The sequence below is a fragment of the Delphinapterus leucas genome, chromosome 5 (assembly GCF_059928025.1).
Source record: "Delphinapterus leucas isolate spDelLeu-1000000601 "Yukka" chromosome 5, BTC_Dleu_Yukka2, whole genome shotgun sequence".
Classification (NCBI taxonomy): Eukaryota; Metazoa; Chordata; class Mammalia; order Artiodactyla; family Monodontidae; genus Delphinapterus; species Delphinapterus leucas.
The window spans coordinates 117,896,125-117,914,021 of record NC_143133.1 but is presented as its reverse complement, the minus strand read 5'-3'; the positions used below and the strand labels follow the sequence as shown (position 1 = coordinate 117,914,021).

At 34.2% G+C, this 17,897-nt stretch overlaps 1 protein-coding gene across 4 annotated transcripts in view; it reads left to right on the top strand.

Annotated features, from left to right (window-relative positions):
* BANK1 (B cell scaffold protein with ankyrin repeats 1) overlaps nt 1-17,897 on the top strand; it is a 312,476-nt gene that overhangs the window by 113,410 nt on the left and 181,169 nt on the right. For all 4 annotated transcript variants that reach the window (XM_022582436.2, XM_022582435.2, XM_022582434.2 and 1 more), the window contains exon 6: nt 9,891-9,996. In XM_022582436.2, the coding sequence (XP_022438144.1) occupies nt 9,891-9,996 (106 nt within the window). The remainder of the gene's footprint in view (nt 1-9,890; nt 9,997-17,897) is intronic.

Sequence of the window (17,897 nt, the reverse complement as noted above, 5' to 3'; positions counted from 1 at the left end):
CCTTCCCTAGCACTATCTTCATCTAATTAATTCTAACTCCAAGTTTTAACCCAGCATCTCTACCTCAGTGGAGCCTGCCCTGATCCATACTTCTCCCTGCATATCTCTTTGTAATACCAATCACTTTCTAATTTGACATCTCTGTGTGTGATATTTCTCAAATTACCTCTCATTATCTGCCTCCCATTAGACTCCAAGGTCAATAAGGGCAGAGATGCTATCTATTTAGTTCCCCGTTTCATGTCCAGAACCAAGAACACTGCCAGACACATTGGCTGCTCAATACGTATTTTGTTGGGTGAAAGTATATCACACATTAAGTTTCCCACCCAACCTCAAGTGATCCATCTGTCAGAGACCCTTGTTCCAACAGCCACTGGCTTCCTGATAACATAGGCACAGCCCTTTTGGAGAAGGTTATTGAGCTATTGCATAAAGCAGTGCTGCTTTTGACTGAAGTAGAAAGAGCTGGGCAAAGAAGGGAAGGACAACAAAGGAAAAAAAAACAAATATAAAACGATGAGACTAATTCTGTTGTCTGTCTTGGAAACTAGCATCTAAAACAACCCAAAAGAATAATTTCCAAAAATTTTCAAAAAATCATTGCATCGTTTAGAGAAGGTTTCTTTGAAAGATATTTCTTTGAATATGCTAGTACACTATTTGTTTTAAAACTGCCTTATTTTATTACATATTAACAGTAAGTTGTTACAAAATAGGTGTTAGAGGGAGGTAAGGGTAAGAAAAGACATAGTTCTTATGGTTGCTCTATCTAATGCCTGCCATAGAAAAGCTTTGCTTTTTGTTTGTTTCTTTCTTTGTTTCATCATTAATGTCATTAAATATCTCCATTAAAGAATCTGTTCAAGTTTAGTCATTAAATTTTTGAGACTTTTTGACATTTTTTGAGGGGGGTGTGGGTGGAGTCCAGTTGAAAATTTCAGCACAGTCAAGCTTCAGTCAGTGGTCTAGAAGAGTGTTTTTCTTTTTTTTTTTTAACTTTTATCAATTGCCTTTGCATAATTATGATGTTTATGCATTTTGCATTGTTGATGGAGATGGCAGAAACTGCTAATTGTTCCCTAGTGTTTCTTTTTCCTTTCTTACGTGGCGATATAACTTTTATCTGGGCACGTGTCCATCCAGGTAATTATTGCACTTTCTGACTCCCTTGCAGCTAGGTGTAGTCATATAACTAATAGCCAATGGCATGTCAGTGGAAGTGATTTGTACAAATTTCTGATCATGTCCTTAAAAGAAGGGCACAGTCATGCTCTCCCCCTCACTGACTTTTTCCTTTGTCTGGCTGCAGTGCTAACAAGGGAATGATGGATGAACCATCCAGAACCATGAAAATGGTATTACTAGTAAAACAAAATAGAGCCTAGATCCCGTGATCAGGGAGCCATGACATCAGCCCTGAACTGCTGCATTCCAGATTTTTATGTTAAAGAGAAATGGGCATCTATCTTTCTTAAGCCTCTGGCATTTTGCGTCCCTGTATTACAATATAAAACATACATTCTAACTAGTTTTAAAGATGTGTTACTTAATTTAAAAAATTAGAAAGAAAAAACAAACTAAATTATTTGTTCAGTCATTTCAAAGGCTAGTTTGGGGAGTGATTCTCCTCATGAATAGATATGCACTTTTCTAAATCACAATGATTACATTTCGTGAGTTATATCTGAGGGCTCACATCAAAGTATTCTGAGAAAAGGGAATTAAGATTTACTGGAGATTTTACATATTTACTCATTTAAACTCCTAAGTAATTCTGTCAGGTAAGTATTATTAAGGTCCCCAGCTAATGATTCCTGAGCAGGCATGTCAACACAGGTTTCTCAGATCTCAAAACATATTTTCTTCCTGTTATAATTACTTTCAAGTTATTTAGAGATTCTACAACTATATGAATACCTAATCAATAATAAATATAAACTTTTTGAAGGAAGTGTAAAATTGCATTGCTTTATATTCTTACATTTATTTTTGCAAATGTAGTCACAGACATGTTGAAATTCTAAGAACTGACTCGCTCAAAACTTAGAAAAATTAATTTGACAAAGGAAAATATCCCTTTTATCTTAGCCCAATTTACTTACTTAGATTATTCTTTTACATTAACTGCTTGGAGTTGAATACTCATAAAGTAAAAAAGAAAGGCTTTTTATAACCCTAGAAAGTATTTGCTCTGCTCTCTGACCTATCATTCTCTTTACAGGCTGTAGGAGAAAATTGTGTTTAAGATAGGTTATGTAAACCATATATAAAATTCTCCTTTAAATGGCTATTTTGGCTCACTTTCATAGCACACATTATGAACAATGGAACAAATGAAGTTATTTTCTTATTTTTCTTTTACTGGTGAAACTTAAACAAGCATAGCAATTCATTATAATAAGAAAACCAAGATGTTTTTAGCTCAGCCATTGGCTTTCCTTTTAGATACCTGAAGGTAAAGAGTAAAATGCTATTTGATGGATTTTTGTCTCCTATTACGAACATTTCACAACCCTCCTGTGGTTATTTCACTGAAATCATTTCTCTTGTTAATCAAGATTCTTTACTATTATTGTATTTCTCTACCAGATTAAAAAAATAACTTAGTATCCTGTGGACATCCCTATAGGTTTCTTCACCCAACATCAATATTTAAAAGCCCTTTTCCTTGCCTCACTCTACTATTGAAGCTGAGAAAGCCAGATTCTCACAACATTTTTAACCACCCGTGCAGCTAGAGATGGTCATGTGAGACAGTTTTAGACAATGAGACCAAGGGGACATCTTTAGAGCTGTGGCTCACAATAGCCACCTTCCCCCATTTTCCCTCCATCTATGTCCCTTTTCTCCCTCTTTTGGCTAAATATGAATATGATGTTTGGAACTACAGTGTCCATTTTGAAACCATGGGACCACAATTTATTCTTTATTTTACTTAAATTGTATTTCAGATTTTATTCTTTCCTCCATGACTAGAATGTAGTATTGTGAAACGTAGTGTGTTTAGAATGTGAAGCCATAAGTTAAAATCTACTTATTAGCTCTGCAATTTTGGCTGTAACTGATTTTTTGTACCATGATTATAACATCTAAAAATATAGGCATTTAAAAAATCTACCATTCAGGAATGTTATAGGAGATAAACTATATAAAACCTAACACATTGTAAGTGCTTAACATGTGATAGCTATTATTATTACTTAAGATTCTTTGAGTCTATTTCATTGTATACATTTATCCTACACCTAAGATATACACCCTTTCACATCACTCCATGCATCTTAAATATCTCCCAACTGCTTACATTACAATGCTCTAAAATCCTTTTAAGGACAGTCTCTCAATGCTGTCATGCTCAAAAGGTGTCCACACGCCTCATCCAAGAAAGAGCAAATCAAACTTTGAAGGAGTGCTCTTATGTAAACAGCTATTCACCTCAAGGAATTCAGCTTTGTGTAATGGATATCTTCTGTTTTTTTCTGGTTTGTTTGTATTTAATTAAACTTTTAATTACTAGAAATTTTAGATTCACATGTATTTGTGAAACTTGTAGAAATAATAGAGAGAGATCGTGCATTTGGTAGTACGTTTTTACAAGGGATTTGTCCATTTCATCTGTGTCGAATTTATGTGTTTGGAGTTGTTCATAGTACTCCTTTATTATCCTTTTGATGTCTGCAGGGTCTCTAGTGGTATCTCTTATTTCATTCATGATATTTGTCATTTGTATGTTCTCTCCTTTTTCTTTGTCAGTCTTTCTGGACGTTTGTCAATTTTATTGATCTTTCAAAAAAATCAACTCTTTGTTACATTGATTTTTTTCTATTTTTATATTTTCAAGTTAATTGATTTCTACACTGTATTTATTATTTTCTTCTTTCTGCTTGCTTAGAATTTATTGTAATATTTTTCTAGATTCTTGAAATGCAAGCCTAGATAATTGGTTTGAGAATTTTTTCTCTTTTTTTTTGTTGTTTATTTGTTTTTTTGCGGTACGCAGGCCTCTCACTGTTGTGGCCTCTCCCGTTGTGGAGCACAGGCTCCGGACGCACAGGCTCAGCGACCATGGCTCACGGGCCCAGCCGCTCCGCGGCATGTGGGATCTTCCCGGACCAGGGCACAAGCCTGTGTCCCCTGCATCGGCAGGTGGATTCTCAACCACTGCGCCACCAGGGAAGCCCCTCTTTTTTAATATATGTATTTTGTGCTATAAAATTTTCTCTCAGCCCTGCTTTAGCTGTGTTTCACAAATTTTTATATGTTATATTTCACTTTCATTGACTTTAATCTACTTTTTCATTTCCTTTGAGATTTATTCTTTGATTCTGGATTATTTAGAAGTATTGTTTGCCTTCCAAATGTTTGGAGACTTTCCCATTATCTTTATGTTATGGATTTCTACTTTGATTTCATGTGGTCAGAAAACATTTATGATTTAAATTATTTTAAATTTGTTGAGATTTGTTTATATCCCAGGAGATGCTCTATCATCCTTTATGTTCCACAGGCACTTGGAGAGAATGCGTATTCTGCTATTGTTGGATGGAATGTTCGAAAAATGTTGTTTAGTTCCTTGTTGGTTAGATCATCAGATGATAGTGTATTGAGTTTGTCTATATTCGTGCTAATTTTCTGTCTATTTGTTCTATCCATTTTTGAAAGATATATTTATGTCTCCAACTGTAGTTATAAATTTGTCTATTTCTCCTATCAGTTCTGTCAGTTTTTACCTCACATATTTTTGCAGCTTTGGTGCATACACATTTAGGATTATTATGTCTTCTTGGTGGATTTATCCTTTTATCAGTATATAATGTCTCTTTCTGTTTTTGGTAATCTTCTTTGCTACAATGTCTACTTTACCTAAAATTAATATAGCTACTCATGCTTTCCTTTGTAATGATTCCATGATATATTTTTTTTATCCTTTCACAGTATCTGTCCATACTGGTGATTTGAAGTAAGTTTCTTAAAGAGTGCGTGTAACTAGATCATGTTTTTAATCCACTCTACAAATCACTGTCTTAATTGGTATGTTTAGACCATTTACATTTAATGTAATAATTGGTATGTTAGGGCTTTAGTCTGCCACTTTATTTTTTGGTTTTAGTTTGCTCTCTGCTTTTTATTTATCTAGGGTTTTTCTTGCCTTACTGTGTTTTACTTAAAATTTTTTTTAAGATTTCTACTTTGATTTATCTCTTGTGTTTTGAGTACATCTCTTTGCACATCTCTTTTAGTGGTTGCTCTAGACAGTGTTATATATTCATAACTGATCACAGTCTACCTATATTGAAATCTCATCTCCCTTTCTTTCCCTCTACCCCTACCCCATTTATGATATATAAATGCCTTAGATATTCCATCTACATACATTTAGAACCACATCAGACAGTATTCTAGTTTTTGCTTCAAACACCAAACATAATTTAGAAAACTCAAGAGGAGAAGGAAAGCCTATTGTATTTACCTATTTTTTTAATTTACTGTGTTCTTTCTTCCTTACCCCTGTTCCATGATTCTTTTTTTTTATCATACCCTTACTGTTTAGAGAACTTGTTTATTCCTTGTTTTAGGGTATATTTGCTGGCAACAAATTTCTTAAGTTTTCCTTCATTTGAGAATGTCCTAATTTCCCCTTCATTACTGAAGGATGTTTTTGCTAGGCATAAGACTCTTGGTTGAGAGTTCTTTTTCTTTCAGCACTTGACAAATACTGTGCCTCTTCTTTCCTACATCTGTGGTTACTACTATGTTTCTAATTGTTTTTACCCTGTAAGTAAGGTTTTGTTTCTCTCTCCCTTATTTCAAATTTTTTTCTTTGTCCTTAATTGTTGAAGTAACTTATGATGTCTCTCAGCATGTAATGCTTTGGGTTTAACCTGTTTGTGGTTTGCTCAGTTTCTTGAATCTGTATGTTTGTCTCTTGCTAAATTCAGGATGTCTTCAGTCATTATTTCTTTGTGTACTTTTTCATCCCTACCCTCTTTCTCATCTCCTCCTGGGACTCTAAATTACATGAATGTTAAATTTTTTGTTATACTCTCACAAGTACCTCACACGCTATTTATTTTTTTCAGTCTATTTTCTCTCTGTTGTACAAGTTGAGTATTTTTTATTGTTCTAGCTTTAAGTTTACTGATTCTTTCCTCTATCCTTTCCATTCTGCTGTTGAGCCCATCCACTGAGGTTTTATTTTGATTATTACATTTTTCAGTTCTAAAATTTCAAATTGGTTGTTTTTTATACCTTCTATTTCCTTGTGGAGTCTTTCTATTTCCTTGCTGAGACCTTCTATTTTTTATTTATTTATTTCAAGAATGAGTGTTATTGCTTGTTGAAACATTTTTATCATGGCTGTTTTAAAATCTTTGTCAGATAATTACAAAATTCTTCCCATCTGGTGTTGGCATTTATTGATTGTCTCTTTTCATTTAGTTAAGAGATCTTTCTGATTCTTGTTTGTTGTATGATAATTGATTTCCTATTGAAATCTGACCATTTCCATTGTATTTAAGGAGAAGAAAAGGAGAAAGTGTAACTCTTCCATCTTCCCAGAAGTAAAAGTCCATAATTCTAATATCTTTTAAAATACATATTTTATGTATTTTTCTCTTTTAGGAAAAAATACTCATTGTAATAAAGTTGCTTATAGAAATAAGTATATAACATCTTCATATTCAAATAGAATTGTGATCTATAAATATATATGCAAATTACTTTTTAAGTATATTCATCAATCCCACATTCCATCACAGAGCACTGAAAAAATTCCCTTGGAAAAAGTCATATGTTTACTTCATTATTTTGTAATTATTCTTCTGTCTATTTAATTTTTTTGTCTATTTCGTATATTAGTTTTTCTGCTTTCTTTTTCTCATATTCTTGATAAATAGAGATCTGTGTGTGCATGCTTATGTATATATGTTTATATTATTTATGTATATTTAATTTTTCCTAAAACCAAACAGTATTGCCAATATAATTTTATCATTTTATTCTGCTCTTATTTTTTTTATCAAGTTGCTCATTTATAACTAATGTCTTAGGTTGGTTGTGAATTTTGCTGAACAAATATTAAACTACTCCATTTTAATTTTTCTGCTTGGAGAACAGTTGTGCCAACCTCATCAAGTATTCTTAGAGTTGCACAATTTATTTTAAGGAGAGAAAAATTTATGGCATTTTCCAATTTCGATGCCAGTGTTTAGAAATGATGCCTATTTTCATCTTTGAAATTTAAAAAGAAGCATAACTACTCAAATCAGGTTTTTCTAGTTAGGGCATCTTCTGGGGAGAAATTTTTTGGGGATTATGTTAGTAAACATTTGTGTGATTTTTCACACCTTTGTTTTGTGTTCTGTACAGTTTATTTATATGCAGGTATAATACTAGTAGCATGATTATGAAATTGAAAACAGAAGTGATTCAGCTAGTTATCATAGGCTAGAATATTAAAGGGTATCTGCACTCTTTCTTAATTAAATATCCTTTTCTGCATAGTGAGAGCTTTTGTTCTGATTCTAAGAACGCTGCTACTTCATTTTAAAAGTTCAGTGATATAAGCTGTAGCATTTCTCACATTAAAGTGTCGTAGTGCCTCTGTGGGAGAAATTGTACTTCTAAGATTCCTCCTGGGAACTCATGCTCTTTTGAATTCTCTATGTCTCAGAATTTCAGAGCTGGAGGAACCTGAGGTTATCTTTTGCCTAACTTATACAAGAGTGTAGTAACTCCACAACACACTAATCTCTACTCATTAAATCTTGTACACTTTGGGGAAGAAATAGTAAGTTTATCTCTTTATTTAAAAATGTCAAGGACGAGATAATAGCCTATGCAGAACTCTCATGGCCATTGACACAAGTTTTTGAGAAACTTTATAAACTAATGTTAGGGTTTTTATAATTTCTTAATTCCTTTTATCAAGTCCTATAGCTAAAACATATTCTTTTTGAGCTTTAGCATAAAGAATGTGCAAATATATTGCCAGTAATGTTTTGCCCCACTGTTCCTATCAAAGACTTCCTGAAAAGACTGAGTAATAATTACTCTAATATAAAGTTTTCACAACATTATTTATAGAATAGGTCCCACTCAATATCAATATTCAACCACATAAGCAGTTATAGTTATGCTGATACTTAAATAAGCTTAACTTAATCCACATAACAAACATATCCATGTTACATATTGTAGGCCTTAAACAACTCCTTGTTGCTTGATGAATTAAAATCTTTTCGTCAGACATACAAGGCACTTTTTTGAAATGCCCACTTCCTCTCTCTCATTCTTCTGCAGTCTTATGGAAATTCCTGAAATCCTTAACCAGGTCATGCTCCATGACACCTCCCTGACTATATGCAATTTGTGCCTTTAGTCCAGAGCTCCTTATTTGCATAGCAATCTCAACTTTGGTCATCTCCTCCACAGAGCCTTTCCCGACTGTTTCTTCCTCTGTGGAATTGAGCCACTTCCCTTTTTGCCTGCCCTGTACCTGACCTGTAAAGATTTTGTATAATAATACCTAGAACTCAGTTCATTGCCCAAAAACAATGACAAGTCCCTAAATGTCTTTTTATTTTTTATTTTATTTTTTTTGCTGTATGCGGGCCTCTCACCGCTGCGGCCTCTCCCGTTGCGGAGCACAGGCTCCGGACGCGCAGGCTCAGCGGCCATGGCTCACGGGCCCAGCCGCTCCGCGGAACGTGGGATCCTCCTGGACCGGGGCACGTACCCGCGTCCCCTGCATCGGCAGGCAGACTCTCAACCACTGTGCCACCAGGGAAGCCCCACTGAATGTCTTGATGGCAGAGCTTGTTGTCTCATCTCCCCTCCACCTGCTTTTTTTTTTTTTTTTTTTTATAAATGATCCGGAGCAAAGGGCTTCACATAGTTCATAGCATTAAGTCAATTAATGTTGGGTTTTGCTTTGCATTCCTTAGCTATAGGTTGAGAAGAAGACTTTCATCCTTTCTCTCCACTTCTAGGTAGGACTTTTAGAAAATCCAGAAAGGCCTGAACCACTTTATTATTTGAGGTGCCCAGATTATTGAAAAATGAAGAAATAGAGTAACATCTTTTTTTTTTTTTAATCCAGTCATTTAATTTCTGTGACTCCGTATTGGCGATATGTATAATTTATTTGGAAATCATTTCAAACGTCTTTATTGGACACTTTTGTTCCACAGTTCTCTCTTCACCCATGGCTTTGTTGATTGGCCCACTTCCTCAGCTTTAATCAACTATGTCACACGTCGATCTGGTCCCAGCCATTGCTAAACAAAACTCAGTTCAAAAGAACAGTGGCCTTTGCAATAGGTTATGTCCTTGGTAATAGAACACTTGGATTCTACATGGCTCCTCCCAAAATGTTCAGATTAGGGAAATAAAGTTCATGTATAGTTATTTTATATTTAAAGGGGAAAAATAGGCCAAGATGAATATTCTCCCTCACTTTGACACAGAAATAAAATAATCTATTTAAGACTATTCCATTGCTAACCCTTAAGGTGAAGAATCAGACTCATCATTTTATTATTTCATTTATTAAAATGTAACATGTATTTTAACAGAATTTATTACTGAAACAAATTTCAGTGTTATCATTGACCACCTGTTATGCTCTTCTAAAATTAGTGAGTATTTAAGTAAATTAACTCATCTAAAAGCAAAGACTTATTTCTTGCATCCGTTCTTCTGTTATTCTAATAATTGGCTTTTAGGCAAGTCCCTAATGTTTTGTATTATTCTTTAAAAAAAAAGATGTATTATTAAAGATTAGTCAGTATTTACTCCAGTCAATAATTTTCTGTTATATTACACTAAGATGAGTTTCTCTGTATATACCTGAACTAAGAAAAAGTTTCCTTTTCATTTGAAAACAGAATGACATTGATGAACTTGATCATATTCTCACATCAACATTCAAACAGGAGATACCATATTATGAGTTCCGATCACTCGAAACTGAACTCTACCCTCAAAAAGAATGTGAGTATTTTCCAAATGCATCAATTATTCTATTTGTCACATTTCAGTGTATGTAACTACTTAATAAATACTATAGCAATATTTATAATATAAATATTATAGCATTGCTGATGAAATGTTTTGACAATTCCCATCCCCTGGTGAGAGAAGTGGTTTTTATTCTAAGGAAATATTTGGATAATGTGTGATGAAAATTGTTCATCATAGCATTATTTATAATTACCAAAAATGGAAATAAATTCCAAAGATAGGTAACTGATCAAATAAATTTTGGTGCATCTGTTAATACAACCATCATAAACAAATTTTATCATAAATTGATTTGCTGGCTGGAGTGATGCTTTGATATATGTTTAATCGAATAAAAGCAGGGTATACAGCAGTAGATAGAGTGTGATCCTCTGTTTTAAAAAGTACATATGTTTAATAGCATATGTTTATATATATGTATATATATACATATATATAAATTGATGGTCTGGACAGATATGCATCTGCTAACAGTTATGTTTGGGTTGTGCAGTTTCGGAGATTACATTTTTTCAGTTTGCTTTATCTGTGTTTTGTACAATGACTACATATTATTTTTATCATGTAAATATATATATACATATATAAAGAAAAGCATATATAGGAGATACTATAAAAAATCATACTTCTCAATATTAGCACAAGCTCAGTAGCATACTTTCTATATTAGTTTGTTCCTGCGTAGTTGGTTGACACATTGTTTATAATACATTTATATGCCCAGTATGTGCCAAACACTATGATGGAGATGTAATGGTGAGTAAGACAGGTATGGAGCAAAAGGATATTAGAGGTCTCCTGTAGGCATACTGTAGGACTAATGAGCAGAGATTTTTTTCTGTATATTTTCTGTGCTATTTGAAGCAGTTTTATCATCAGGCTGGCAGGCCTGAGGGAAGCGGGAAGAAAAGAATAGGAGCCTTAGGCACAGCCGACTGTGATTCACCCAGATGTGCTAGAACCTGCATTATGTATGGTGAGGTTACATTATGGGGAAAGGTCAATGGTAGGCTAGTTCTGAATAAATAATTTGTGATAGTAGTGCAAACTTATTTTTATTTCCCATATACATTTTAACAACACAATTCACTACAAAGGTTAGACATTAGGTTGGGATAGAAAAGGAACATGACATATCTCTCACTTAAGACACTCATCATTTAACTGGAGAAACAAGATAATATATATGTAATAATAGAAAGAAACAAGGTGTTACACTTCATGAAATTCATTATACTGACAAAAGAATTTTAGAGAAAAGCTGGATTATTCTTCAGGATATGCTTCCTAAAGGAGGTGGGATTTTACCTAGGTCTTGAATTATGTGTCTCAGTGAGAAAAGAGAAAGGAAACAGGAATTCTAAGGAAGAGAAAGTGTATCCAAAGGTATGAAGATGGAATTATTACACAACTTTACAAATTCCCTCAGCATTATATTTTTTTAGGGTTGTGGAACGAGAATTGTGGGGTTGGAGAGGAGAGGATGGCTGTGGTCTCTCATTTTATAGATAAAGAATTCAAGGTGGGGTTGAAAGTGCTTCTCAGTGTCTCATTTAGGTTGTACGATATGAATTTTAGAGTTGGAAGGGATGGAATAGACTTGGTCCTTTATTTTTAATTTTTTTTTTTTTTTTTTGCGGTACGCGGGCCTCTCACTGTCGCGGCCTCTCCCGTTGCGGAGCACAGGCTCCGGACGTGCAGGCTCAGCGGCCATGGCTCACGGGCCCAGCCGCTCTGCGGCATGTGGGATCTTCCCGGACCGGGGCACGAACCCACGTCCCCTGCATCGGCAGGCGGACTCTCAACCATTGCGCCACCAGGGAAGCCCCATTTATTTTTATAGAAAAGGAATTCTGGATTGGTTCAATTGGAGCACCTGATCATGTGGATCTGATTCAATAGGTATGGGGTACAGTCAAGCTTCTGCTTTTTTAAAAAACAAGCCTCAAGGTAAAGCTGATGCCGCTAGTCCTCAGACCTTTCACTGAGTATCAAGGGTTTAGAGCAGTGGTTCTCAAGCTTGGTGCATATTATAATTAGCTGCAGAGCCTTCAGAATATCCCATGCCTAAGCCACACCCCCAAATTAATGAAGAATCTGGGAGTGGGTTCCAGCTATCAGTACTTTTTAAAGTTTCCCAGATTATTCCAGTGGGCAGCCAAGTTTATCAATCCCTAATGGTTTCATATTACTCTCTCATTACAAAGGTTAGAAAGTTAATAGCATATGAAAATTTGGAACCATTCTTAGAATGTAATGATTATTCTGTATTTGAAAAAATATTTTTATAAAAAATTGCATTTTTAAAAAGAAGCTAAAAATGGAAAGTTCAATATAATCTAGGTAATTCATTCAGAAACCATATTGCTGGGTATTGCTAGATGGCAGATGCTATTAAACCCATAACAAGCAAATAACATAACATTAGGTTCTAATTCGTAGTGGAAGTGCAAAATAACATAATACAAATTACATAATAAAATATGCAAGATAGACATGAATATGGCTGAACTCATGTTTCGCTTGCCTCCTTGGCCCTATAATCTTGGATCAATGTCAGCCTCAGAAAATCTGGTCTTTAAGACGTTGCACCTATATTTTCATAATGTTTAAGTTGAATTGATGATGAGATTTGAGAAGGCTTTATACATAAAGTGGAATTAATGGTAGATTATTGAAGAACTTCTCTAGAAACACCATTAGAGATATTCTGAGAGGTAAAGTCAGCAAACAGTGAATTGGGTGTATTTCTGAATGTCTATCCCTGAAGACAGTTCTCCAATAATTTGGTGAAATGTTTCATTTATTAAACATTTATTTATTACTCTATATCTTAGCTGAAATAAATTGGAGGTTAGGACATTGTGAGGGGAAATAATCATAAGGAACTGACAGAGCATACTTGAGTATTGACCTATCCTAAGGAGGAGACATGGAGCTACCCACAGATACCTATTGTTCTTTAAAAATATGAAATTAAATGCTATGTTAATCAAAACTATTTATCTTATTATTATTCCACATCCTCTTTTCTTTTCCAAGTTGATTCTGGTAAATTCTGGATTTAGTCCCTGTCACTTCATTTATAATAAGTAAATTGCTATTCCGTGCCACTATGTCTTGGTCATTTTCACTTCTGTCTAGCCAATAAACTTCCTCATTTACTTTTTTTTCCCTTAGTCAGGCAAAGTTGAGGGGGGTGGGAGCGTTGCAGAGATAAGATAGAAAGTGCACAGGAAATCAAATCTGCTTTAATGTTCTCTTACCCTGTAATGCTTCATTATTGAATTAAAAATACCATTTTCCATTGATAAGAATTTTCCACTGAAAAAGTTCTCCCTGGAAGTAGAATATAATAAAAGGTTTCCAAATGAACTTGATATATTAATGCAATGTATCATACATGCATTTTGAACATAACAGTCATAGAAATAATTCATAACAACTTTCTAGTGTGTGAATCATCAGGGCTTGTGAAATCAATATAGGAGATCATAACAGACAATGTTTCTGATGTATAAGACACTAGAATAGAAGATATCAGAGTGCATCCCTTAAAATAAGAGTATCGCTGTGAGCAGCTTCCATTTTGGTTGTAGTTGTCTGTATAAACACACATGGTCTGAGCCACCAGGAAATCAGGTAGAATGACTTGACTTGGTGTAGTGGTGAGGTAGAACAGCACACCTGGACTAACACAATTGCTTTAGTCCTTCTGTAGCTCTCCCCTATCCTGAGTTTCAAGCCATGTTCCAGAGTCTTATAAGTCTTAAACTGCAGCAGGTATGTGAATTTCCCTAACTTCTCTTCCGAACCCTTTCAAAGGCTGGGTAATGCTGAGGATCTCTTGTTATTGATAGGAAAATATAAGTAGTATAGCTTGTTTTTAAAAGTGGCTGGAGTTGCAGGTTTAATCTCCGGAAGTAGCAGTCTGGGGAAAAGGAAACTAGGTTACTTTGAGGCAGATCATGTACCTTCATCCAGAAAGGAGAATGGCTTAATAAAGCCCATGCCAGTTTCTAGAAAAGCATGCCAAAATGTTTAACCATTTACAAAAAGTAGTAATATCTTAATCTAAAACAGGACAGCATATGATCACCAGCGACATGTGGAAATGTTAATTCAGTATATTATCTCCTAAAATGTCTGTGAAATGAGGTGCATGTAACTGGATATTCAGTACACACGTAGTAGTCACTGTGGCCCTAGGATTTATCTTGGACTTGTAATATCTTTAGGTTCACAGAAAATAGCTGATTTGCTATCTGAGTAGAGGAGAACTGAATGTCACTGAGTTGTTTCTTTTCATATCATCAAATAATTTAAACATGCAGAAAAATACAGAAAATAATATAAAAAACACCTGTACCTATCATTTAGGATTGCCAAATCTTAACATTTTGTCACGTTTGCTTCACATCTTTTTTTATAAGAAGTAAAATTCTACAGATATAGTCGAATTTCTGTTTCCCTTTGTGATTCCATACACTTGAAAAGTAACCATTACTTTAATTAAACTTATTGATGACCATTTCCTTGCAGTTCTTCATTCTTTTACTACATACATTTGTTTCCTTAATTCATATACAGTCATGTGCAATTTTGTAGATTTTGTGTAAATGATAATCATACTTTTTCTTCAATGTACTATTTTTGCCCAGTATTAATATTTTTATATTTATACATGTCTTTATGTAGATCTAGGTCATTCATTTGAAATATTCTATAGCATTGAATTCTTTGACTATACCACAGTATGTATCTGTTCTCCATTATTACCCATTATTATTAATGGGTAATAAAGTTTTCAAGTGTTTATTGTTGCAATTAATTCTATGATGAACATTCTTGCATATGAATTCCTATGCATATATGTTATAATTCCTCAGGAGATACAATTACCAATAGAATTTCTGAGTTAAACAGATATGTACTTATTCTGTAGTGCTAGATATTTTCAAATTTCTGTGGGAAATACTTTTACTAATTTATAAATAATTCTACCAGCAGTATTGTGCCATTGTTCCACATCTTTTCTATGTTAAGAACTGTGAGTTAAATATATTTTTTGCAATCTAACAGGTGGGAAGTGGTATCTCACTTTTTAATTGACATTGTCATTACAGATATAGTTGAGCATTTTTCTTCTGTTTATTTACATTTCATTTTTCCTCAGTGAATTTACATTTAATAGTCTTCATTTATTTATGTTGGTTATTTTTTTCTTACTGAATTTTGAGAGATTTCTCTCTCTCTCTTCATATATATAACATATATCTATATATATGATACATATACATATATATTCTGGATAGTAACATTTGTCAGTTTTATACATTGCAAATGTCTATTTAATTGATAGCTTGTCTTTTAATTTATATGTTATATTATGAAGCATATAATTAAATTCATCGTAAAACTTGGTATCAGAGCTGATCCCCACCTCATTCTTGAAATTATTTTTGCTCTCCTTATTCCTTTAGTTGCCCTAAAGTTTAGTTGTCTTTTAGTTGTCCTATATTTAGGATCAATGTGTCAAATTCCATGAAATACTTTAATAAAATAGAAAGAACATTGTAGATTAATTTAGTAAAAACTGTCATTTTTACTATACTTAACTCTCTCTGTCGTAAGCATGATATTTATTTGGGTTTTTTTACGTCTTTCCAAAAAATTTTTTGAAATTCTTAAAAACCGTTGTTAGATTTATTTCTGTTTATTTCATGGTTTTGTTAACATCAAAACTATTATTTTAAAATTATTTGTGACTACTCCTTTTCTTGATACCTATGGGATTGAGCCAGGAATCTTCTAAATGTAGCATTGTTCTACATAGAAAGAAAAGTTTTTGAAAATGAGGAATTACTAATCTCATTCCCTGAAAAGAAAATTAGGAACAGATGGAAGCAATTATCAAGGATATTTTACAAAATAAATTTTTCAGTGTCTTCCCAAAATATGAATTTCACAATGCATGAAGTTGTATGGACCTTTCTAGTTTTCATTTTAAACCACTGGAGAAGAAAATTGGGGCAATGAAGAAATCAATGCAAAAGAAAAGAAATGGTGAAGATTATTTCACATTCTGATATGAGAAGTAATAGGTGATAGGAAAAAATGTAGTCATGTAAACTCACTTCAAATTAGTAACAAACGCATCACTGTTGGGTAAATACACAAAATTAGGAACAGATTTACACATAACACATTATCAAAACTTGTAGAGCTTGAATGAATTGGAGCTTTGGCATGTAAATTGACTGTAAAATGATGGATTTTTCCACTTCATTTTTTTTGATAACACAACCTACCAGTACAGATTTTCACATATCCTACAAAGGATATTTTTAGCATATTTTCAAGTTAGTTTTACGAATTGATGGTTTAATTTGTATCAAATAATAATAAAATTAAACAACCACTTTGAATCCTGCAAAATGATTTTTTACTTGATTAACAAAAAAAAAAAAAGAAAAGAAAAGAAAACATTTTTTTCAGTATTATACTGCTATTATTCACTTTTACAGTGTTTCTTCAAGGAGTCTGTATATCTCCAGATGTGAAGTTTGAAAATAAATGCTTATAAAGATGACTATGGTTTAAGGATGTAAGTAAAAATTAGGAAAAAAGGAAGAAAGAGGTGGGGGGAAAGGAAGAAAAGTTTATGTCGGGGCTAGAATTTGGCCTTCTCCATACTTGAGTTATTCCCCAGACCAGGAAGCACCTCTGACCTTGAGTCTACTGGGAACATAGGGAAGACAGAACAATATGTCTTGCAGAATCAAAGAAACTTCCCTGATCTCAGGCTGCATTGTAACACTGTAGAGATAGGCCATGTGCCATCCTGAGTCCAACAAGCATTGAGGCCAACCCTTGACCACTTTGACCAATGAGTGGTTAACCTTCTCCACCTCTCAACAACATTCATAATTCGTTTCTCATTCTGCTCATTGCCATCACTGTAACATCACATAATTGTATTGTTACAATAAGGGAACAGTTGTGTAATAATTGAGGATTCTGTAGTTATAGATGAAGAAGGTGAGTCTGCAAATGTAATATTTTCTCTCAATTAAGAAAACTTTGATCAAAAAGATTCTGTTAAGGGCTTCCCTGGTGGCGCAGTGGTTGAGAGTCCGCCTGCCGATGCAGGGGACACGGGTTCGTGCCCCGGTCCGGGAAGATCTCACATGCCGCGGAGCGGCTGGGCCCGTGAGCCATGGCCGTTGAGCCTGCACGTCCGGAGCCTGTGCTCCGCAATGGGAGAGGCCACAACAGTGAGAGGCCCACATACTGCGCAAAAAAAAAAGATTCTGTTAAGCAATCTTATTTATTCATTTATATTACAAGTGTAAGCAAAGTGTCAGACACTCTTCTAGGCACTACAGACGTGGGGACCATTATAGAAAAATCTGTTTTTATGGAGTTTTATTTTAATGAGGGCAGCAGAAAAACAATAACAAAATAAGCAGTTTTATTTCAAAAGGGATACTGGTAATGACAAAAATACAGTAAAGTGAGAGTATAGGGAGTTAGGAGGTGATGACAAGTCATGCAAATATTTTAAAATGGTTTGGTATCATCTAATTTACATTTTAAAAATTGTTGCTATAGAGAACACATTACAGGTGTATAAGAATGGAAGCAGAGAAACCAGATAGGAGGCCATAGTGGTCTCAGGGAGACATGATGGTGGCTGTCACCTGGTGTTGGCAGTGGAGGTGTTGACGCTCTTACTTGATAGATATTTGAAAGTGACGACGGTGAGACTTGCTGACATATTGTCAACAGCCCAGGAAGGAGGTCATACGTGGTATTCACAGCCATGGCCTGGATGAGATCATTCGATAGAAAGTATAGTTCAGAGCAAA